The 24,945-nt window shown below is 42.4% G+C and overlaps 2 protein-coding genes across 4 annotated transcripts in view; both read left to right on the top strand.

The window, feature by feature from the left end:
* The window catches only part of UBE4A (ubiquitination factor E4A), a 36,088-nt gene extending 17,963 nt beyond the window's left edge, over positions 1-18,125 (top strand). For all 3 annotated transcript variants that reach the window (XM_006741602.3, XM_081799387.1, XM_081799386.1), the window contains 10 exons: positions 166-470; positions 1,986-2,118; positions 3,143-3,330; positions 5,152-5,252; positions 5,367-5,480; positions 8,181-8,355; positions 11,589-11,769; positions 12,211-12,358; positions 13,822-13,979; positions 15,160-18,125. In XM_006741602.3, coding sequence (XP_006741665.1) covers positions 166-470; positions 1,986-2,118; positions 3,143-3,330; positions 5,152-5,252; positions 5,367-5,480; positions 8,181-8,355; positions 11,589-11,769; positions 12,211-12,358; positions 13,822-13,979; positions 15,160-15,289 — 1,633 coding nt within the window. In that variant the 3' untranslated portion in view covers positions 15,290-18,125. The remainder of the gene's footprint in view (positions 1-165; positions 471-1,985; positions 2,119-3,142; positions 3,331-5,151; positions 5,253-5,366; positions 5,481-8,180; positions 8,356-11,588; positions 11,770-12,210; positions 12,359-13,821; positions 13,980-15,159) is intronic.
* A 2,054-nt stretch (positions 18,126-20,179) lies between these two features.
* ATP5MG (ATP synthase membrane subunit g) overlaps positions 20,180-24,945 on the top strand; it is a 7,880-nt gene continuing 3,114 nt past the window's right edge. Inside the window, exon 1 of the mRNA XM_006741603.3 lies at positions 20,180-20,338. Within this exon, the coding sequence (XP_006741666.1) occupies positions 20,287-20,338 (52 nt within the window). The 5' untranslated portion in view covers positions 20,180-20,286. The remainder of the gene's footprint in view (positions 20,339-24,945) is intronic.

The raw sequence follows: 24,945 nt of genomic DNA, 5'->3' as shown, positions 1-24,945 counted from the left end.
TTGTGTGAGTGCCTTCTGTGTCACCACAATAGCAATAGCAGCCCCCTATATCCTAGAAGAGAATACTAGAATAAATAAATGAAGATTTGTTTTTCCGGAATGATCTGTACTCAACTGCCCTATATGAGCCTCCTGACCCAGTCTCTTGTGCTTTCTTGGGGGCAGGTTGCATGATCAGATGGTCAAAATCAACCAAAATCTGCATCGGCTGCAGGTTGCCTGGCGGGATGCTCAGCAAAGCTCTAGCCCTGCTGCTGACAACCTCCGGGAGCAGTTTGAACGACTGATGACCATCTATCTTTCCACCAAGACTGCCATGACGGAGCCCCAGATGCTACAGAACTGTCTCAACTTGCAGGTGTCCATGGCTGTTCTCCTCGTTCAGCTGGCCTTAGGCAATGAAGGCTCACAGCCAATTGAGCTAACTTTTCCTCTGCCAGACGGCTACAGCTCTTTGGCTTACGTGCCAGGTAAGCAGGCTCTTCCTTGGGAACTGCCTATTTATAGCTATCTAAGTTTAACTGGGTCACTTTGGAAGTTTAATCCTCAGAGTACCCTTCCTTAAGTTATCATTCAACTGTTTTTGGAGAAACAACTCAAATTTATAGATAGTATCTACCGCTCAGAGTATGGGGGAACCACCAGCTTTTTCCTCAGCCTTGTGTCCCCACTTCTGTGTGTATCAGAAAATAGTCTTCAAAGGAGTAAGTGCAGCCAGGGTTTTCAGAGCTGTTAGTTTTGCATTAATGTTGTCTTCATTGTTCATCTTCTAAATTTATCTGTCCAACTCTCCGTGTGCTATTCTTTAGGGAGAAAAAAATTATCATCCCCTGTTGGTTGAGGAGGTCGTGTATGTAGGTTTGGCAGTGAGGAGTTGGCAGATACTGTCCATCAAAATCAGGTTATATGTTCTTTTTTTTTTTTTTTTTTTAGATTTTATTTATTTGACAGAGAGAGAGAGACAGCGAGAGAGGGAACACAAGCAGGGGGAGTGGGAGAGGGAGAAGCAGGCTTCCAGCAGAGCAGGGAGCCCAATGCGGGGCTCGATCCCAGGACTCTGGGATCATGACCTGAGCCGAGGGCAGACGCTTAACGACTGAGCCACCCAGGCGCCCCCAGGTTATATGTTCTTGATCACTGTATTGGTCATCTATTGTTAAGTAACAGATCATCCTAAAACATAGCACCTTAAAACAAATGTCATCTCACACGGTTTCTGTGGGTCAGGAATCCAGGAGTGGCTTGGCTACATGGTTCTGCCTCTGGGTCTTTCATGCGGTTGCAGGCGAGCTGTCAGTCAGGGCCACAGGAATCTGAGGACTTGACCAGAACTGGAGGATCTGCTTACAAGCCAGGTCATGTGGTTGTTGGCCGACCTCAGTTGCTTACTGGCCTCTTTCCCAGGCCACGCAGGTCTCACCTTAGTACTATTCATGGTATGGCATCTGGCTTCCTTGAGAGCAAGCAACCAAAATGGAAGCTATAGGCTTCTATAACTTCACCATGGAAATGATATACCATTGCTTCTGTATGCCTCTACGCTGGAAGAGTGCAGGAAGGGACACGCAAGGGCATGAATACCAGGAAGCAAAGACAATTGGAGGACCATCCTGGAGACGGATGACCAGAGTCATCTAACGTATTCATCTTTGTTGAAGATTCTTTATCCATCTAAAGGGTTATTTAATGCATAGTTAACCTTGAGTGTGAAAATAATGTGTATCAGTGTACCTTCTTAAGTTGCACTAGTGTGTGAACGGTATTTTGTGTCTCTGCTATTTTCATAATGACTTGGATAGAAATAAAAATTGACTTACCTTTAAAGGAGAGTCTACATTTATGAACTTGTCACCATTCCTAGTACCTACAAGACATTTCGGATTTTTTAATCTTTATTAGGTAGAGCAAAAGGGAGGAATTTCAATATTGCTTAGTACAGAAAGTCATATGTTTCACTAATTGCAGTGAATGGGTTTGTCTTCCAGAATTTTTTGCAGATAACTTGGGTGATTTCCTCATTTTTCTCCGCCGCTTTGCCGATGACATCTTGGAGACATCAGCAGACTCCCTAGAACATGTTCTTCACTTTATCACAATTTTCACTGGAAGCATAGAAAGGTGAGGTGTTGAAAGCTTGGCTCTGACACCATTTAGAGGTGCAGAGCATTCAGAAGACTTCTAAACCAAGCCTGACTCATAAGGGCTTGCCTTCAGAAGTTGTGTTAACACTAATGAATCACCTGACCACCCTTAAGGATAGCCAGAAATCCCCCTCTTCAGAGGCATAATAAGCCAAGGACTTTGCCCACAAACAGTCTGAACCTGCGTAAGAGACCCGATGGGAATTCCACTGCTAGGGGCTGGTTAAAATAGTTACCTTAATGCCAGAAGCCTTACCAGTGGCAGCCAGTTCTGATGATCTAACAGTTGTAGGGTCACAAAGTTTACCCTTAACGTTCTGAGTTGCATGAGCAGTAAACACAGGTAAATGCTTTCTAATCTCATCTTTTCATTCATAGCTTCTACTCCCCTTTCTCAGAGAAAGACGCCCACTGACCTTTGGAGTTGCTTCTCTGGTGTTTTTGGTGTCTAGGCCAAAGGAAACCATGTGTGCATGAGTGAAGATTTGCTGCACAAAGAGAATGATGTACAATTCCCTGAGCCATGTCAGTGAGAAGTAGGTAGAAGCCAATCCTTCACTGAGCTAAGCAGACCCAGTGGGAAATCATGAGTCAACTGGTATTTATTAGGCACACGTGGTGTGCAGCGTAAGTAACGTGGAAGAACTGCGTCCTGACCCTGGCCCTCAGGAAGCTTAGAAAGGCAAGTTTATCCTCAATGAAACGGTCAGGGAATGTAAGCAATAAACAGTGGATTATTGTAGAGAAGCAAACAGAGTAGCTAAGCGTTAAATAGAAACTTGAGTATTCATCCTCATACTTGGTAGCCTGTGATCTCAAAAGTTGAATGAGGTTGTACCCTGCATCATCCCCCAGAAATTGACAGCCTTGACACTACAGAATCCTGTTTTCTCCTCCCAACAGTGATATAGGGTGTTTTGGCTCCTCATGTGGAGAAAATAGTCATGAATTTGAGAGTTGAGTTTTCTACATGCTCAGCTTGCTTTCTGCACTTTTTGCAGGATGAAGAATCCCCACCTAAGGGCCAAACTGGCTGAGGTGTTGGAAGCAGTGATGCCCCACCTGGACCAGACTCCAAATCCCTTGGTATCCAGTGTGTTCCACCGGAAACGTGTGTTCTGCAACTTTCCCCATGCACCCCACCTTGCAGAAGCTCTAATCAAGGTCTTTGTGGACATTGAGTTTACAGGTAAAGCAGTCCAGAACCGAGAAGCAGATACTAGTGGAGTCTCCTAGCTTGATCAGTATTTAATGTCAGAAAAATACCAGCAGCCATCATTTATTGAGTATCTGCTATGTGCCAGCCTTGATGCCAAGTGCTTTTCTAACATTTGTCACCATCTGGCAAGTTTTACTGTATTATCCCTGTCGTACATATAAGGACATGAATGCTCGAAAAGATAATTTGTCTGTGTCATACAACTAAGTGGTAGAATCAGGTCAATTCTATCTCACCTCAAAAAGAAAAACAAGGGGGTGCGCCTGGGTGGCTCATTTGGTTAAGCAGCTGACTTTGGCTCAGGGTCCTGGGATGGAGGCCCATGTCGGCTTCTCCCTCTCCTTCTGCCCCTCCCTCCACTCGTGCGCTCTCCTTCTCTCTCTCCCTCTCCCAAATAAATAAATAAAATCTTAAAAAAAAAAACAACACACATATTCTTATTATATCCTTGATTTAATTAAGCTCCAGCTAAGTAGCCTGTTCGATTACAACCCAGGTCTTTTTTTTTTTTAGTGGGGGGAAGGGGCAGGGGAAGGAGATAGAGGGTGAATCATAAGCAGGCTCCATGCCCAGTGTGGAGCCCAATGCAGAGCTCAGTCTCACAACCCTGAGATCGTGACCTGAGCCGATATCAAGAGTCGGATGCTTAACCAACTGAGTCACGCAGCCGCCCCCAACCCCAGGTATTTATTTTTATCTGCAGAATAGTGGGACAGTTCTTTTTTCTTTTCTTTTTTTTTTTTTTAAGTAAACTCTATCCCCAACATGGGGCTCAAACTCACCACCCTGAGATCAAAACTGTACCCCATCTCAACCAGTAAACAATATATGTTAGGCACTTATTTAAGACCCCTTTTAAAAGAGATGTTCTAAATAAATAAAAGTTGTCCTACCATCCAGTGATAAATACAGTTAATATTCAAAGAGACATTTAACATTGTACTGAGTGCCTTTCCCATTTGGATTTTGGTTTTGTCACATACCTCTGAGCCTTAGTGTCCTCATCTATAAAATGGGTTGAAGTGACGACTAATGAGATAGTGCATGTACATCTTCATAATACATACATAGTCACACAATAAGTCACTGCAGTTATCTCATTATATGACCATTTCAACCCTTTACATGCAGTGGTAGAGGATGTATTATAATTCCTGTTTTATTTCTGAGGAAGTAGAAGTTAAAAAATGTTAAGAGACTTGAATTAGGTGGAGCCAAAAGGAAAACCTAGATCTTCTGACTCCAGATCCCATGATCTTCTTTCATTATATGACCCAAGCTAGAGAGATGCTGTGGTTCGTTCCTCTGATGGGTCAAAACAGTATAAGCCTCAGGTTTTTAGACCCTGACCTGATTTTTCAGAGTAACTAAGAACCAGTTCGTTTCGCAGCGGGGATGTTATCTATGAAGAATATGGAGGTTACTTAGTATCCCGTTCAGCACACGGCTGTCACTGCCACAATGGCCAGTTCAGAGGCCTCATTCAAAGTCTGATAAGTACTCTACGTTTGAATATGGAAGCATTTGTCTCCCCTGGCTTTTAGGGTACAGCTTGGTCCTTGTCCTTTTCTGCATGCAGTATCTTTCATGTCTGTCTCCCTCTTGTTCTGTCCGTAAGAAAATAAGTAAACACTCGGCTGTCACTCTGGGCCTTTGTAAACTCCTAGGGCAGATCTTGCCAGTAGTCTTGACAACATTCAGAATCCAAGAAAATGGCTCCACAGGCAGAAGCTCTTACTCTTCCTCTAGTAGCACCACCTTTGCTGGGTTTTTGCTCTTACCCTATTCCAGGAGACCCACATCAATTTGAACAGAAGTTTAATTACCGACGTCCCATGTATCCCATCCTAAGGTACATGTGGGGAACAGATACCTATCGAGAGAGCATTAAGGTGAGAGAGTTTTTGGTGAAGCCAAAGCTGAATTCTCTGAGTTTTACTTCAGATAAGCCCCAGTGAGTTGTGGTTCAGGACTAAAATGGTTTTGTCTTGGGCTGGGACTTACAGGATTTGGCTGACTATGCCTCTAAGAATTTAGAAGCCATGAATCCCCCACTTTTCCTCCGCTTTCTTAACCTGCTAATGAACGATGCCATCTTCCTCCTGGATGAAGCCATACAGGTAAGAATAAGTATATAAAAATTTTGGGGGGACGCCTGGGTGGTTCAGTTGGTTAAGCATCTGCCTTCAGCTCAGGTCATGATCGCAGGGTCCTGGGATCAAGTCCTACGTCGGGCTCCCTGCTCAGCAAGGAGCCTGCTTTTTCCCTCTGCCTGCCAGTCCCCCTGCTTGTGCGCGCTCTCTCTCTCTCTCTCACAAAAATCTTTAAATAAAAATTTTTTTTTTTTTAAGATTTTATTTATTTATTTGAGAGAGAGAATGAGATAGAGAGCATGAGAGGGGGAGGGTCAGAGAGAGAGGCAGACTCCCCGCCGAGCAGGGAGCCCGATGCGGGACTCGATCCCGGGACTCCAGGATCATGACCTGAGCCGAAGGCAGCCGCTTAACCAACTGAGCCACTCAGGTGCCCCTAAATAAAAATTTTTTAGAACAGATTTAACTGGGGCTCCTGGGTGGCTCAGTCGTTAAGCGTCAGCCTTTGGCTCAGGTCATAATCCCAGGGTCCTGGGATCGAGCCCCGCATCGGGCTCCCTACTCGGCGGGAAGCCGGCTTCTCCCTCTCCCACTCCCCCTGCTTGTGTTCCTGCTCTCACTGTATTTCTCTCTGTCAAATAAATAAATAAAATCTTTAAAAAAAAAAAAAGAACAGATTTAACTGCCCTTATCAAATAATGATAAGTACATACTTTTTACCTTCAAATTACAATAGAGCAATCTTTATGCCCATAGTACCAATTGGGACACCAAAAATTTATGAGTAGTAGTATACCATGAGCCTTGCCATTACAGAGCTTAATAGGTATTATTCCATTAGAGACCAAGATAAGGATCATTGAAGCCTCATAAACTAGGATGATATTTTGGCAGAGAGTGGTAAAGAAAGGGTGATGAAGCTAAACTAAGATACACTGGCAGGATTAATCAGGCCAGCAGCACAGAAAGAAATCCGAGGACCTCGCGTTTGGTCAATGACTTTCAACCATTTTCCATCCCAACGCATCAATAACAGTGACTCACTAAGGCAATGATTCTTATCCCCTTCCTGAAAGAGTCTGATTTTTGCACCACTCCTTGAAAAAAAAAAATCTCTGGTTTGGGTTATTTTTTCATATAAACACTGCAAGTTACCAGTACTCGCCACCTATCCGCAGCCTTCCAAATCTTTACATTTGAAACACGAGTGTCCCAAAGTCTACACCGGGTGCTTGTCAGCAACTTCAGTGCATCATCATGTCCTTACTCATCCTTCATGGAGCTGCTTCTTGCTCCTATTAAAAACTTCCCTTATCGGGGCGCCTGGGTGGCTCAGTCGTTAAGCGTCTGCCTTCGGCTCAGGTCAGGGTCCCAGAGTCCTGGGATCGAGCCCCGCATCGGGCTCCCTGCTCAGCGGGAAGCCTGCTTCTCCCTCTCCCTCTCCCCTTGCTTGTGTTCCCTCTCTCGCTGTGTGTCTCTGTCAAATAAAGAAATAAAATCTTAAAAAAAAAAAACAAAACCTTCCCTTATCTGTGACAAGTGTAAGAAAGCTAAGGCTGGGGCCCAAGGGGAGATGAGGCAGGTAAGTTGTGAAGGCGGCCTGTTAGACAGCCACACGCTCCTCATATTGATTAGCAGTCCCCCAGTAACTTGTATTTAATCTGTGAGGAGAGTTCCTGCTTTTTTCATAATCCCGTACTTTTAGATTTTAGATAGGTTTTCGTAGAAAACAAGAACAAGTCCTGTAATAAACAGACCCTTCTATGCAAGAGCTCTGTGATACAAAGAATGACACCAGATGGCATTGTCATAGGACTGCAAGAATGATGAGAAGTAGACGGTTTTTAATATTTATGCTTCTCCTTCCAGACATCTTGCATATTTGATAGAGCTTTGTTTTTTGATAGGCAGTTTTGGGTTTGGTTTTGTTTTTTGGTTTTTGGGGTTTTGTTTTTGTTTTTGTTTTGTTCTCATTTTTTAAGAAGGATTTGTCCCTTTTTTCACTTTAGCCTATTTATTTTTGCCTAGGTTTCAAACATGATACTACTTATTCTCCTTTCTATTTCAGAGACTATAATACACATATGGGAACTACCCCCAAGTCCTCCCAGGCTAAAACAAATCTATGGAGCTTCAGCCCTATGCTGAGAAATAAAGGCTCACGTTTCTTACGTAGTCCCTGGTTTTCCCGGGTTACTAAACTAGATTTTAGGGACGCTTGGGTGGCTCAGTTGGTTTAGCATCTGCCTTCAGCTCAAGTCATGATCCCAGGGTCCTGGGATGGAGTCCCACATCGGGCTCCTTGCTCAGCAGGGAGCTTGCCTCTCCCTCTGCCTACCGCTCCCGTTTGTGCACGCTTGTGCGCGCTCTCTCTCTCTCTCTCTGACAAATAAAATCTTTTTTAGAAAAATAAAATAAAAACAAACTAGATTTTAAATAGAACCGCTTAAGGGGCACCTAGGTGACTTAGTTGGTTGAGCATCTGACTCTTGATTTCGTCTCAGGTCGTGATCTCAAGGTGGTGGGATCAAGCCCCGCGTCAGGCTCTGCATTCAGCACAGAATCTGCTTGAGATCCTTTCTCCTTCTGCCTCTGTCCCTCCACCTGTTCTCACGCTCTCTCAAATAAATAAATTTTAAAAATAAAAAATAAATAGAACCGCTTAATTATCATCTTCCCTTCAACTGCACTTTCTTCTCTGATACATTTCACCTCTGGTTTCTGTAGTATTTGAGCAAGATAAAGATTCAACAGATTGAGAAAGACCGAGGTGAATGGGATAGTCTGACTCCAGAAGCCCGCCGAGAGAAGGAGGCTGGCCTACAGATGTTTGGACAGCTAGCACGTTTCCATAACATCATGTCCAATGAAACAATTGGTACCCTTGCCTTTCTGACATCAGGTAAGGACACAAAGCACTGTATTCCCAAAAAATCCAGTGGTCAAGATCTGCTTCATTTGAGGGATCAGCCCAGCTGAAACTAAGAACTCAGACTCTGGCAATAGTACCCTACACAGTCTGAGAGGGAAATGAATCACTAGAGAAGCTTCAAGAAGGATGATGCCCAGGGCATCTAGGTGGCTCAGTCAGTTAGGCGTCCAACACTTGATCACACAGCTCAGGTCTTGATCTCAGGGTCGGGAGTTCAAGCCCCGCGTTAGATGCCGCGTTGGGCTCCACACTGGGCATGGAACCTCCTTAAAAAAAAAGAAGATGATGCCTATTGTTGACGTGGGAAACATTCACCCTCACACAGCTGCCAGAAAACGTAAGTTGGTATAATTTTTCTGGAGAACAAGTTAGCCATATAAATGTATCTGGGGAGTTTGTGTATATGTTAACCTGAAAACCATTCTTGAACTCTGGTTAAATGTGGTAGATCAAAGACACTTATCTCCACTCCCTCTCAAGCTAAGTGTCCAATTCAGTAGCCATTTGCCACATAATAGCTATCAGGCATTTTAAATGTGACTAGTCTGAATTGAGATGTGCTAGAACTATAAAACACATCTCAAAACTTAGTATTTTTTTTAAAGTAAAATATTTTATTAATAATTTTATATTGATTACATATGAAACGATAACCAAGGATCACCAAACATTTGAGGAAATCCTCCAACATGAAATAGAGATATTAGATAAAAACTTTTAAAAAAATCTTTATAATCTCAGAGGAATAAGAGAAGATAGCATCCATAAAACAAGAACAAAGAGGCAATAAGTATTATTCAAAGAACAAGAAAGAGCACTTGGATATTGAAAATACAAGTAATTTTTACTTGTCAGAAGGGTTAGAAGATCACATTAAGGAGCTCTTCCATGAAAGTAGAACAGAAAGAAAAAGAGATGGAAATTAGAATGAAAAGGATAAGAAAAAGGATCAATCCAAAAAGTCTCAAAAGAGAAAAATGGAGTAGAGGAAATTATCAAAGAAATAATACCAAAAATTCTCAAAGACTAAAAGCCTCTAACTTGAAAGGGCCACAATGTGCCCAGCACAAGGACCTTTTAAATTCTCACACTAAGGTGACATTGTGACATTTCAGGAAATCAAGGTAAAGAGAAGACCCTCAAAGGTCCCAGAGAAAAGTCAGGTGATCTACAGTGGTTTAAGTATAAAATGTCTTTGATTTTCACAACAGTGACATTGGAAGCTGGAGCACACTCCTCGTGGAAAATAGTTTTTCAGCCCAGAATGCTATAGCCAGCCACACTGTCATTTCTGTTTGAGGGTGAAGGTATCAGATTTACTTCCAGTGTACCGTTTCTTGAGAAGCTACAAAAAGATATACTTCATCAAAGTGAAAGAGTAAATCCAGAGGAGGAAGGTGGAATCCCATAAGAGGGAGACAAAGGAAGTGTCCAGGATTGTGGTAAAAGGAGCTTGTGTGACCACCACGCAGCAGGCTTATAGAGCAAGGAGTCCAGATTGGAGTGACAGATGGGAGCTTCCAGAAGGAGCATTTCCAAAAAATACAGAACTGCTAGAAATGATCCTATCGAGAGTTTTACATTTCTGGTGGAGAGTTTAGAAAGATTTAGTGATTGGTACTCTGAAAATAAGCAAACTAATTTTTACAAAGTTATATTAAAAACTATATATATCAGGGGCGCCTGGGTGACTCAGTCGGTTAAGCGACTGCCTTCGGCTCAGGTCATGATCCTGGAGTCCCGGGATCGAGTCCCGCATCGGGCTCCCAGCTCGGCAGGGAGTCTGCTTCTCCCTCTGACCCTCCTCCCTCTCATGTTCTCTGTCTCTCATTCTCTCTCTCTCAAATAAATAAATAAAATCTTTAAAAAAAAAAAAAAACTATATATATCACTGGGACACCTGGGTGGCTCAATCGGTTGAGTGTCCAACTCTGGTTTCGGCTCAAGTCATGATCTCAGGGTTGTGGGATCGAGCCCCACATTGGGTTCAGTGCTCAGTGGGGAGCCGGCTTGAAGAGTCTCTGCCTCTGCCCCTCCCCCCACTCACACACCCGCTCTCTCTCTCTCTCTCAAATAGATATATCTTTTTTTTAAGTATATATATTACTTTATGTATGTAATCATTAGGACAGTGTATGGCTCTGCTGTGAATGATTTTTACAATCTTCATGACATAAACTAACAAAGATTTGATTATATACTGGGATTTGTATTTGGAAGAGAAGGATAGGAAGTAAGAGCTAAACTCTCATCAGTCGTGGAGTCAGTAGACTGACTAAAAATATAACTTACTAAAACCCGGCATGTGTTAATGTATTTTTTTAATTTTTGGAGTTTATGTCCTGTGCCCTAGCAATTCCTTATAAATTCATTGTAAGGAAGTAGTAAGTCTACAAAATATGTACACAGTGAAGTTAATAAGTGAAATGGTGGGGCACCTGGCTGGCTCAGTCAGTGAAACATGCGATTCTTGGCCTCAGGGTTGTGAGTTTGAGCCCCATGCTGGGTGTGGAGATTACTTAGTCTTTTTTTTTAAATAGATAGATACGAAATGTTTGTAATAGAATGTCTAGCAGTAAAAATAATGTCTAGCAATAAGGATAAATAAATAACTTCAGGTACAATCACACACTGGAAAATTATGTGGCCATTAAAAAGAGTGCAAATCATCACTATCCTACAGAACTTTCTCTGATGGAAATGCTCTATAAATCTGGACTCGTGTCCAGATACTAGCCACGTGTGGCTATTGAACACTTGAGATGTGAGGTCAGTGTGACTGAGGAACTGAATTTTTAAACTAATTTAAATAGACACATCAGGCCAGCCAGTGGCTACCATGTTGGACAACACAGGGACATATATTTACCAAAATGGTGAGATATTTATGATATAGTTACTGAAAAAGTAAGTTACAGAATAGGTACACATGATCATCATTTTGTTTTAAAAATGTGTATGTTTGTAAATATGGACAGAAAAGCTAGAAGGATGTATTTCAAAATGTTAACAGTGTTTATCTCTGGGTGGTAGTTTTATATTTTGTTTTGCTTACCAGTGTTTTCTAACATTCCTGCAATGAAAATGTATTACTTATATAATTTTTAAAATACTCCCCAGAGGTCTCCAAGTGAAACTCTTAAGACATAATAAGTAAAAGATGGCTTACGGGTTGAGTTTTCACAGACTGCCTTTTTTTCTAGAGATCAAATCACTCTTTGTGCATCCTTTCCTGGCTGAGCGCATCATCTCCATGTTGAACTACTTCCTGCAGCACCTGGTTGGCCCCAAGATGGGGGCCTTAAAAGTCAAGGACTTCAGTGAATTTGACTTCAAACCCCAGCAACTCGTATCAGATATCTGCACAATCTACTTAAATCTTGGGTACCTGAGATTTAATTGGGCAAGCCAGAGGGAATGCTGATGTTTTAATTTGGGGTTTTGATAATGGAATGACTGGTAATTACGTGGAAATAGAAAAGAAATGGTTCATTTCTAGTTGGTTGATGAAGGAATTTTACGTAGTTTTAATCATGAAATTTTGTCCGACCTTTGGGACACTGTTTAAAATTTTCAACATTCTGCCTTTATCTGTACAAAGATAAACTTTACTAGCTATAACCAATGTTTAGAAAAGCAGTATTCTTTTTAAGGTTACAGGATACTTGATAGATCTTCTTCCTAAAAATTAGAAGAAATCTTTCTATATCAAAAGAACATTGATGGCATGTAAGTGATGGGGAACCTTGTTCCTCAACCCAGCTATTCTCTCCCTCACTGACCTGCCCTCTGATGCTCAGTTTCTTTCTGATGCTGACCTTCCAGGGACGAGGAGAACTTCTGTGCCACGGTGCCGAAGGATGGACGTTCCTATTCCCCAACTCTCTTTGCACAGACAGTCCGAGTCCTGAAGAAAATAAATAAGCCCGGGAATATGATTGTGGCTTTCAGCAACTTAGCAGAGAGAATCAAGGTGAGGGGGAGGAGGACTTGTTTATTAACATATTCAATAGAAGTCACTGTGTTGACTCAACTGTTCTGCTGGTTACCCTAATTTCAAGGGTATTGCCTTGAGAAAATATAAACAGATGATTCTTCCTGGTCAGTGAATAACTAGAATTGCCTTTTTTGGGTGTTTTTGTTTTTAAGTTTTTATTTTTATTCCAATTAGTTAACATACTGTGTTAGTTCCGGGTATACAATACAGTAAAGAATTCCATACAGCACCATATCATATCATCTTATCATCACTACCATATCCTTAATTCTCTTTTCAACATAAGAGGGAAGAACAGAAAATTGATTTAAGAAGCTTCTACTAGGGGTGCCTGGGTGGCTCCGTCGTTAAGCATCTGCCTTCGGCTCAGGTCATGATCCCAGGGTCCTGGGATCTAGCCCTGCATCAGGCTCCCTGCTCTGTGGGAAGCCTGCTTCTCCCTCTCCTACTCCCTCTGCTTGTGTTCCCTCTCTCGCTGTGTCTCTCTCTGTCAAAGAAAGAAAGAAAGAAAGAAGGAAGGAAGGAAGGAAGAAGCTTCTACTAGAAGAGAAGAATGCACAGACTTCTGTAGACTGTTTCTATGAAATCTTTTCTGCACAGTGTTACCAATAGACTTGAAAACCTACATTGTTAATGCAGAACTTTTTCAAATAGGATTCAAGATCAGTTGTTTTTAGTCATTTGATTTGTATAGATTTTCTCTGTTCATTATATTTGTAGTTAGTAGTTGGCTTATATGGGCATAGTCCTATATTTGTAGATGAAAATACTATCTTATATTTAGCTAATCCCTTTGGTTGGAGTTTGACAGAGCTCCATTAGTTACAAAGAAGGAAAAATCATGGCACAGACTCTAATAGAAAACCTTCCTTATTTAAAAAAAGAAAAGAAAACCTTCCTTGTTGACATGCATGTTCCCTTCATTGAACTACTTTTTTTATTGAGTTGGGCTCCATCTTGCCTAGAGCTTAGCCAGATAGGTTCCTGAGGAACTAGAGTCATAGGGATCAAATGTTGAAGCTACTTTTAAACTCCTCCTATACCTGTTTGTACATAAAATCAGAAACTGCTTTTCATACACTGACTACATGAGTGACTCTGCAAATAACTCTCCTACCACCGTCCCCTTTTCGGTGATGACATTTACAGTAGGACTGCTGCCAGGAGGATCTTGTATGTGATGCGTTTCTTTTTTTGTTAACACTTAAACCCATCTTTAGTCATGACTGCCGGCAGCTGAGCCACACTGAAGTTTGGGAGTTGGGGTTGAATGCTAAACTCACTTTTATAAGATCCTTCTTGGCTCGTTTAGAAAATAAAGCTGAGATTGTCACTGTCGCTCTAAAGGGTCCCCAGTGACCTTTTAAGATTATAGTCATGAATATTTGGGATTCAGCTGCTCTGTGAATTCACCTTAACAACCAGGTGTATGTGCTTAGTCTCTAGCAGACCTCCAACAACAGGAGGAAGAGACCTATGCAGATGCCTGTGATGAGTTCCTGGATCCCATCATGAGCACACTCATGTCTGACCCTGTGGTGCTGCCATCCTCCAGAGTCACTGTGGATAGATCCACCATTGCCAGACATTTGCTCAGGTATGCCAGCCCCAAAGAGCAGCCAAACAACAGATGTGTGTGTGTTTGCTATCCTTTTCCCCCAGTTTCCTAATACAGTACTATGCACCCAGTAGGTGCTCTATATTGTTGGGTTATGAATAAGTTGGGGAGGCATTTCAAGAGAGGTATATCACTTGATTGTTAAGGATTTAAACATCCAAAACAAAACACTCTGTTGAGAAATGCTGGCTCTAACCCTTTACCTGTTCCTTCCTTGAGGAAATCATTTCTATCAGATGTTATAAATAATGTCAACCTGAAGACTTGAACGTGTTCTAATTGTATTACGTTGTAAAAATATAAATGACAAGTTGTTTCGTTTTGTTTAAGTCTGGTTTGACGCTGTAGCCATCGCATATATGTTAAGCCACCTTCTGCTCCTGCTGTCGTACTCGGCCACAGTGGCCACGGGTCCCGCCGAACCTGTAGGCAGGACCTGCTGCATTAGGTAGAAATGGGTACTGAGTAACTCTTCCTGTTTAAAATGAAGTTCTATAAGTTGACCCAGATTTAAGGGAATACTATTTATTAAACACTGCAAAAGGGGATTTTCTACTTTGTGGTATCTGGTATTAAGCATTCACTATATACATAATGCTGTAGTAGGCAGTCTGTCTTTTCCAAAGTGTCAGTGAAAATTTATATTTTATTGTGGCCTCAGGATACAGACAGAAGGTATATCAGCCCTTAAAGTATATTATAAACCTTCTTACCTGTCAGGAATCCATAATCTGCGTTTACTTATGTAGCACACAGCTAACTAAATCAGGTGTCAATCTACAAGGCTTTATCCCCTAACACCTTAGACTATTTCGAGAGCCTGTCACTAAAACGACCAGCAGCTCTGTATGCTGATGTGAGTGTGCAGGCTATCTGCCTTAGGAAAATCAAATCAAGTATCATCTGAATAGAAATGTGGAAATAAGGTTTATTAAGGAGCAGAGAGACCAAGTAGCTAAATAATCTGCAGAAAACCCAGAAACCTCCTGAATCACTCTTTCTCTCATCTCCTCCTTTCTAAGCTCATGTCAGCGCCTGACTCAGACTTACAGTGTGTCTGGCTTCACTCTCAGAGGGAGATGGGCCCGCTTTTCTAGCTTGGGCTTTGGCTGTTAGAACTTACAGAAATAACCACTTTCCCTTTCTCTCTTTGTCCCAGTGACCAAACCGATCCCTTTAACCGTAGTCCCCTCACCATGGACCAGATCCGGCCAAACACAGAACTAAAAGAAAAAATCCAACGGTGGCTCGCAGAGAGGAAACAACAACAAAAGGAGCAACTTGAATAAATACTGTGAACTAAACAAACCAAAACAACCAACTCCAGAATGTAGATAAACAATTGTTTGTGGTTTCTCTTTTTGATTCTGTTCCTTTCTTTCTTTCACTAAATTAGAGAACTATTCTTGCTGAAATTATGACAATTTAGATTTATTCCTAAGAATTTTACAATGCTCTCTTGGCTTGCAGGAAATTATGCTTATTATAGCAGCACCAAGTTTAGAAATGATCACTCATTTGTACCCTTTGTTCTCTTTTCCTACACTTCATCCTTTTCCTACCTTAAGTTATATTAACTTCAACTACTAAAACTTCCTGCCACCTTACTGTTGCTCTGTCAAGAACTGCTCAAATACCTTTGGTGAGCCCAGCTTTTAAGTATATGATGTCACATATTTAAGTGACAGCTGACACCATCAGAAAGTCCTGTGTCATTGAGGTATTTACTGGTCTTCATGACGCAGATGTCAGCCCTTTTCTTGTTACAGTTCTGCTATACTACAGAATAACCTTTCACACAAAAACAGATACCTTGATGTTTGAGTGGGCTTTTGAATAGAATAGATGAGATTTTCAAAAAGGAATCTTGTGCAGTTTCTGTTGGTAGTTCTTAATTTTGCATTATCTCGTCACTCAGAGATCTGATGGAGGACACTCTCCCCTGGGGCTATCATCACCACAAAAAACAGCCTCATAATATTTTGTTAGGAGGATTGGTAGGACAAACGTGAATTTTTAAACTTTATTTAGAAAATTCTGAGGTGAAAGAAAAAAGGAGGCTGTTAGGCCCTCTTTATCTTACGGAAATCTGTTGCTAAAGGACTAGGCTTGAGAGGAAAAGTTAGGGAACAAATATTATAACCATAAAAGATGTCATTTTAAGACACTATTATCAACAGTATATTTCAGTATATATAGACACCATGTGCATTTTTATATTGGTCTAGTGTAAACTGAGTCCACTTTATATTGTCTCTTCCACGGTAAGATGTATGCAGTGTGTGGCCATGTTTACTGACATTCTAGACAAAATTCTGAGACTATAACATGTATATAGTTAATGTTTGTTTGGGCTTGTGACCTAACTTCCAAGAGCTGCTTCTAATTCAGCCTTAGGTCATCAATTAACAGAGTAGGAATTTGAGCACAACCTTGTCCACAGCCATTTTAAATATCCACATAGCCCCATGTAGTTAGTAGGCGGACGAGCCCCACTTTTGCAAGTTGAGCTTGTGCTCCCTACTCAGTTGCGCAGCTTAACATGCTAAGTGAGGTACATTCTCCTATGGACTATGTCACTATCCCTGTGAGCCTGAAGATACCGTAAGTGACAAGTGATATGATCTAGAAACAGGCGTTGCTGTTTCATTTTTAACCATGGCCTCTTTCAAGTAAGATGGTAGTTTTACGGTATTCCAACACGAGTTGCTATAAGCAGTCCTTAATGTGCTTTTGATGACATCACTTGGAAAACCTCACATCAGAGGGCATCCCACACTAGGTATAAAGTAGATGTTGCCTAGTGCTGTGCTTATAAATGAAAAAAGGAGTCTAGGACTCTTAGAAATGCCAGAATGTAAGATATTAATTCAGTGTGCAACCTGGGCCTTTAAGGCTTGGGTTAACAGGATTTGTTTATTTTCTTAAAATGAGCTTCATTTCATATTTATTATCCTCCTTTACTTCTCTGAGAATGAACTGTGTATAAAATAAGCTTCTATCTACTCGCAGTTATCTTCCAAACCCAATCTAATGGGATGTTTTCATTTTTTTAAAAAGTGGGGAAAAGACCAGAGTTTTATAGGAGAAAATTGGAGGAAAAATGGGCACAAAACCTCAGAAGGCAGCTGTTCCCAGCAGCTTTCTAGTTAACAACCTCTATGCTGCCTCTTGTATCTGTGTCTGTATTCTACTTCTGTGGTCTTCAGATTGTAAGCCTCTTCTGGCAAGTTTTTTTTTTTTTTCTTTTCCTGAAACTTTTTATGAACGGCTACGGCACCATTAATGCTGCTGAGTATCTTTAAACTCATCACAAAGGCAAGTGTATAGCTTAAGGCCACTGTTGGTAAGGAAACCAAGTGTCCTCTGTGCCTTTTTTTCTTTCCTTGAAGTAATTTAATAGCATCCCAAAAATGAGACTAAAAAATTATCATCTTGGTGTACACCATGGTGTGTATATGTGCTTGGAAGCTTAACGAGGTGTTTTGTTATCTGGAACTCAGAAACAGCTCTAAATCTATTAGAGCAGACTTTCTGATATACCTAGTTTTGTGTGTTGGCTTTGCTGGAGTATGATAGGAAAATGAAGACTCTTTATCAGCTCTAGTATTGCTTACCAAGAGGGTAATAACTAAACTTGGAAAATTATTTAAGTAGGGTTTATCAAGCAATCTTGGTTTGATGTTTTTTTTTTTAATATAGTTTGTAATGGATATGTAAAAACAAAGAAACATTAAAGGTTTTTTAATGGTGCAGGTGAAGGTGCCAGTTGCTATTTGGTATCACAGTCTACAGAAGCTTCATTACTTTATTTGATGCTGGTTGCTAAGCAGCCGATGCCCAGAGCATAAGTCTACTGGGTGCCTTTACAAGCCAGAGAGGCTGATGCTGCACTCTTGATGTCATGTGAGGAAATAATGCACATGCTCTAACTGCTACACAGGAAAACCTAGACAAAGTAAATAAATAAAAAGTAAAAAATAAAACAACAAAAAGATTGATTGAAATAAAATTTGATCTACATAACTGTATTTTGAAACATTCCAGGAAGGTTACTTCTTGTCAAACTTGCCTGGGGGTGTTTGTTCAAAGCTTGTATTTAATAAATGAACACCTGAGTTACAACCTTTGTTATCACTTCCTTCATTACAGTATGAAAAGCTAGTGGCAGTTTCAGAAATCCCTCTGAAATTTTAGAGGACTCTGACCTTCACTTCTCTTTAAGATGGTATCAGATGTGGGTCACCTGGCTAAGCTAACCCCCTTACCAGACTTTTGGACCCTGGAGTCATCCAGAGGAGTCTTAGGGCATGTTTTTTCCTCATCAGTTCACTTCCAACTTCACTTTTCTTTATCTGGCCTAAACCCCAGATCTTTCATTTTAATCATTCACTGTCACATTCCTGTCTTGCTCCTAGTTTCTATACCCCTGCCCTGTAAGACCTCAGTGTAGACTGACCCAGTCATTCCTCTCTGTTCCAGTATCCAAGCTACAGACCACTGCTGGAGAAAAATGACACAAACTTTAGAGTGCTGTGACCACAAATCAGTGGTTGCTAACAGTGCCCAACAACCTTTCTGTGTGTCCAGAAATTCAACACCAGTCCAAACTTTATCCTTTTTCCACCAATCTTTCTGACCCTCCCACTTAACCTTCACTGAAGATCTTGCCTTCCACTTTACTGGAAAGATAATAGAGACTTCAGAATTTCCACTTTGAAACTTCTCTCCCATCATCCCATCCGTGAAAAGGCCCCAAGGTTCCAAGGCTAATCCCCCCAATCTTCTTTCCTGTCTCTTCAGATATTTTATCAATCCCCCTTCTCTATCTTCAGTGTCTACCTTAAGTTCCACACCCTTATTTGGTTTTATTTTATGGGGGGCGGGGGGGGCACGCAGAGAGAGAAGGAAAGAATCTTAAGCAGGCTCCACCCAGGTGGAGCCCAATGCTGGGCTCATTTCACAACCCTGAGATCATAACCTGGGGTGAAATCAAGTCAAATGCCTAAGGACTGAGCCACACGAGCGCCCCCTTATTTGGTTTTCTGACACAATCCTTTATAGACATACTCACTTACTCTGGCTTCTATCCTAATTTTCTGAAACTGCTGTAGCTAATATTTCCATATTGGTAAGTTAACTTTCCCAGCCTTAATTTGACTTCTCTGGAGTACTTGGCAGCTGAATCATTCCACTGAAACGATGCTCTTGGATCCTTGATATCACCCCTAATTTTTCTTTCCACCTGACTATCCCATCAGATTTGCTCAGGCTTCTCCAGGGTACATTATTTGTAATTACGTTTTTCACATCAAATGCCACTTCCCTCGATAAATCTTTTCTTCCAGTCATATTCAAGTTTCAACCCTGTAGTACAGAGGTGTTCTGTTACACATCTCTAGAAATCTTTCCAGATCACCACCACTCCTAATCCCATAGGCCCCTTCCCTGTTTACACTGCAACATCTTCAGATCCCAACTCTGCCACTCACTAGCTATGAGACCATTTATCAATCCCATTCTTAAATGGGGGACACTGCCTAACACAGGCTTTCTTTAAATTCCAAAATGCCTGGCATACTGGAGGCCCTCAGTAAATTTTTTGTTGCTCCCATCTGCGTAATTCCTTGCGACTCACAGGGAATTAGGGGAACTGGACTCCGATCCCGATACAAGATGCGGGGGAGATCGGAATTAGGAAAGATCAGCTAAAGAGAGGCAAAGGACTGGATCACATGACAGGTTATGTGGCGCCTGCTCTGCCCATAACTTTTCATGTTTAGCCTAGGACCCTGTCTGCCTTTATAAGACGATCGTCCTGGCCTAATGTTAAGTATCTATAGAGTATGTCTATAACACCTTAGAGATGCCTTCCAGTCCTAACTTTCCACGTTCTCTCAGAAAATCGCCAACACCTGTCGCAGAACAGAGCGGGTCCGCGCCACTGCAAGCACGGGAGGCCCAGAGCGCATGCGCCCATCCACCGCTCGTCGGCCTTCCGGACCTCCGTGAGCGGCTGCCCCAAGAGATGCCTGTTCCTCCGCCGAAGCCCACCGCTCTCCACGTGTTCTCTGACCTCACCTTTTCATCTCCACTTTCTCCTCTGCGACTGAAGAGAATAATTCGGCCTGCTAGATTCCGGAAAGATAACAGGACACCTAAATACCTTGGACCGGCGCGGAAAGAGGAGGCCTGACCTTGGAAGGGGAACGGGGTCCTGCGGCGGGTCCTTCCGCGGGTGACATTCAGCGGCCGTCCGGGGCGGCGGACCTTGCAGCTTGGAACCATGGCCCAGTTTGTCCGTAACCTCGCGGAGAAGGCCCCGGCGCTGGTGAACGGTGAGTGCGGCGGCGGACTGCCGAGGCGGGAGGGCCTGAGAGGAGGACGCGGGCGGTGGCACCTCGAGGGCCCCGCGGGAGCCGGGGCGGGACGGCCGGTGGGGGGTTAGAGGGGAGGAGGGGCCGGTCTGCGACTGTTCGCTAGCCTTTCCGCCCGCCTGGCCTGCAGCTTGGCTTCTCTGTACACCCTAGAAGTTCGGAATTCGGACCGCGACAGCGAAGGAAGGAAGGGATGTGCGGGAAGGCTGCGGTCGCCCGCCATGACGCCCCCTCAGATGTCGAGGAGTGGGAATATGGAGGGTATGGCCTTGCGGCCGAGCGAGGGAAAGGGAGGGCAGAGGCAAGTGAAAGTACCGTCAATTCGGCCGCATCAGGTTGTCTGGGTCGCAAATGGGGTATCTGGAAGTCTACATACATTTTTAGGGGTGGGTGTGCTTTTGAACGTTGACTTTGCCTTCTGGCCTGGCCAGATTATCTAATGGAAATTTTAGGTGGGATTGGACCTTTTTTTTTTTTTTTAAGATTTATTTATTTATTTATTTATTAGAGAGAGAGCATGAGAGGGGGGAAGGGCAGAGGGAGAAGCAGACTCCCCGCCGAGCAGGGAGCCCGATGCGGGACTCGATCCCGGGACTCCAGGATCATGACCTGAGCCGAAGGCAGTCGCTTAACCAACTGAGCCACCCAGGCGCCCGGTGGAATTGGACTTTGTGGACGAGTATGCCTGCTCCCACAAACATAGAAAGGGATGTATGTAAACTGATCTTTATCATTCTAGCTTAATATTCATGGAGCTTTTCAGTTTGAAAAAACCGAAGTCTTACTGGCAGACCGCTGTACCTCAGAACAACCCTGAATAGTCACAGCCCTGAGTAGTGGCCTCTTCTGTCAGGAAATATTGCAGTTGTCTGCTAGGTAGCAAGCTATTCCATTTTGTTTCCAGAGTGAGATGAAATAAAATGAGGGAAGCGGCTTCACTGGATGTGCTACATTCTAGTGAGCGGTTGAAGCACAGAACTCTAGATAGCTTTCACCCAGGTTTGATTCTGAAATGGGGATGCAAAGAATTTGCTAAATATGTGTAATATTTTTGAACCTGTTTTACTGTGATTGGTTTATTCATCTCCTTCCTTTGCTCCCATCAGCAGCCAGTGAGTTACAATAAATACAGTACTGCTTGAGTCTCTCCTATACAACCCCACAGTCAACTAATTTACACATTTTCCCAAAGAGCTTAAGTTTGCAGTGTTAGTAAGAGCATCACGGTACCTGTTGTGGTAAAGCTCTACAATTTTACATAAATAAAAAGAGACGGAATCGTGGCTTCATCCTTTGGACTTTGTGGGTGACTCGAAGCAACTTTCTAAGTTAGAGGTGGATTTTTTTTTGCCCTGAGCATGGCTTTCACATCTTTCAGGTGGTGGGATTGCAAACTAATTTTAGTAATAAAATCCAAAAAGAAGAGTAATACCAAAAGAAAATTTTATTAAGAAACAAACTCTTTCCTATATTATTTTGAGTTACTAAAACATAACAGTTGTTATTCTTCCAAAACTACTCAAAAAAGATCTCAGCTAGGGCCAGACTGTTCAATGTGAAATATATTTTGCTTTGTAACATAATTCAGTGTATTAAATGTGAATGTTAAGTATCTAATAAAAATTGGGACACCTGGCTAGCTCAGTCAATGGAACATGCAACTCTTGATCTTGGGTTGTGGGTTTAAGCCCCACATTGGGTGTAGAGATTACTTAAAAATAAGTTCTTTTTTAAAAAATTACTAATGGGGCACCTGGGTGGCTCAGTCAGTTAAGCATCTGCCTTCGGCTCAGGTCATGACCTCAGGGTCCTGGGATTGATGAGGCCCGTATCGGGCTCCCTGCTCCGCGGGAAGCTGGCTTCTCCCTCTCCCTGCTGCTCCCCCTGCCTGTGTGCTCGTGTGCTCTCTCTCTCTGTGTCAAATAAATCAATCTCTTAAAAACTGGCTATAGGAGCACCTGGCTGGCTCAGTCTGTAGAGCATGACTCTTGATCTCTGGGTCGTGATTTCGAGCCCCATGTTCGGCATAGAGGTTTTTTGTTTTGTTTTTTTTTAATATAGAGTTTACTTTAAACAAAAATTACTGTGTCTGTTAATTCCCCTGGGGGCACAAAGAAGATTAAAGAAATAAGTAACTTTATCATTAGACTTCCCCAGAGAAGTCACAGAGTCTAATTTTTTTCCTGTTTACTAAACTTGAGACATTATTGGGATTTTACCAGTCTTTCCATTAATCTCTTTCTGTTCCAGGAGCCCATCCAGGTTCCACATTGTATTGAGGTGTTAATCTCCCTAGTTTCCTCTGATGTGTAACACTTCAGTGGCAGTTTTTCTTACTTTCCACGACTTTGTCAGTTTTTAAGGTATCTATGTAGGTACCTCTCTAGGTATCCTATAAAGATGTTCTCCAGTCTGGATTTGTCTGGTGTTTTTCTCAAGATTAGTCTGGAGCTATGGGATTTGAGAAAGAATACCACAAAAGTGAAGTGCTATAATTACGTATCAGGATGTACATGATACCCATATAACATCACTGGTGAAATTAGCTTTCATCATTTGGTTATGGTAGTGTTGGTAGGTTGCTCACTGTAAAGTTACTGTTTGTCCCTTCCCATCATCTGTTCTCCAGACTCAAGTACCTAAGTCTAGTCTGCCGTGTGTGTTGAGGGGGCGGGGAGCAGCTGCCGACAGCAGGGATTCCATCTCCTGTAGGAAGGAGTATTTACATATAATTAAATGGGATTCTATGAGAAAGATTTGTTCTTCCCTGTTTGTTTATTCAGTCATGTATTGTATAGATTCATGTACATTTATTTCCTACTTCTTACCTCCAATAGTATGTTACTTATTTTGTTCAGATCGTTGCAGCCCTGGCCATTGAGAACTCTTTTAGGTTGGCGCCTCTGTCCATTGACCTACCCCCTTTCTTGTACTACAAAATCTTCAAACTCATGTTACATTTTCCCTGCCCCAGCCTTAGAATCAGCCATTTCTCCAAGGAGCCCTAGTTTCTTTTGGTGGACAGTGGTACTTTGAAACTAAGATCTAGGCACTGAATATCTTTCCTGCTACTAGACTGCTAGAATATCATTGCTTCTAGGCTCTCTTAAGGGTGTGTGGGGGCACCTGGGTGGCTCAGTTGGTTGGGCATTTGCCCTCGGCTCAGGTCATGATCCCAGGGTCCGGAGGTCGAGCCCCTCATCGGGCTCCCTGCTCAGCAGTGGAGTCTGCTTCTCCCTCTGCCCCTGCTCCTGTACTCTCTCTCCCTCACTTTTTGTCTCTGAAGTAAATAAATAAAATCTTTTTTAAAAAAGGGTGTGCGTGTTGGGGCGCCTGGGTGGCTCAGTTGGTTAAGCAACTGCCTTCGGCTCAGGTCATGATCCTGGAGTCCCAGGATCGAGTCCCGCATCGGGCTCCCTGCTCGGCGGGGAGTCTGCTTCTCCCTCTGACCCTCCCCCCCTCTCATGTGCTCCCTCTCTCTCTCAAATAAATAAATAAAATCTTTAAAAAAAAAAAGGGGGGGGTGTGTATATAGTAACCCATGTGTATATATGCATATACATGGTGGGTTTTTTATCCATCTGTATATATATTAAACTACACATGAGTTCATATGAATGTCTCCAACTCTAATCCAGTACCATGGGATTTATTCTTGCTTCTTTTCTTGCCTGTTTGTAACTTTCCTCTCCTACAGTGAGAAACCTGGCTCCCATCATCCACCATTCATTTACTTATGTTTTATTCATCCCTTGTATATATGTAAAGCAGTTTCAAACTTTTTAGCCTGTACTCCCTGGAAAACAAATTTGCCAACTAAAGTATAGTGTTTGTGTACAGTGTACTGATTTTTTTTTTTAAAAGGATGAAATATCTGTGTTGAAGATAATTGTAAAGACAGTTACACAAGATTTTGTACTCTGTGATAGCCCCATCTTACAGGCACTGTCAGTTCTATGTAGAACTATCTGTGAAAGCCTTGTGTCTGCTTAAAGATTTACCCATGGCCCTAAGCACAAAGGATGATGCCGATAGTAATTCTAAGAGTAGTCAGAGAGAGAGAGTGGGCACAAGCATGAGCAGGGGGGAGGGGCAAAGGGAGAAGCAGACTCCCCGCTGAGCAGGGAGCCCAATGCAGGATCCCAGAACCACCGGAGCCCGAGGCAGACGCTTAGCCGCATGAGCCACCCAGGTACCCTCCATCTTCGAATAGTAGGCGGTTTATGGATGTTCATGCAAGTGTGCTGTTTTTATTATGTTTGTCTTGTAGCTTTTTTTATAAAATGCCTTTCTCAGGATGCCTGGGTGGCTCAGTCGGTTAAGCCATCTGCCTTCAGCTCAGTTCATGATCCCAGGGTCCTGGGATCAAGTCCCACATCTGGCTCCTTGCTCAGCAGGGAATCTGCTTCTCCCTCTCCCTCTGCTGCTCCCCCTGCTTGTGCTCTCTTGCTCTCTGTCAAATAAATAAAATCTTTTTTAAAAATTAAAAAAAATAAAATGCCTTTCTCTTGCTGAAATCACTACCATAATCTTACATCTACCCTGGTTATTAAGAATTTTTTTTTCTC

This window comes from Leptonychotes weddellii, chromosome 11 (assembly GCF_054177405.1).
Source record: "Leptonychotes weddellii isolate Sample4059 chromosome 11, ASM5417740v2, whole genome shotgun sequence".
NCBI lineage: Eukaryota > Metazoa > Chordata > Mammalia > Carnivora > Phocidae > Leptonychotes > Leptonychotes weddellii.
The sequence above is the reverse complement of the archived record's forward strand: the minus strand, read 5'-3'. Positions and strand labels throughout refer to the sequence as shown.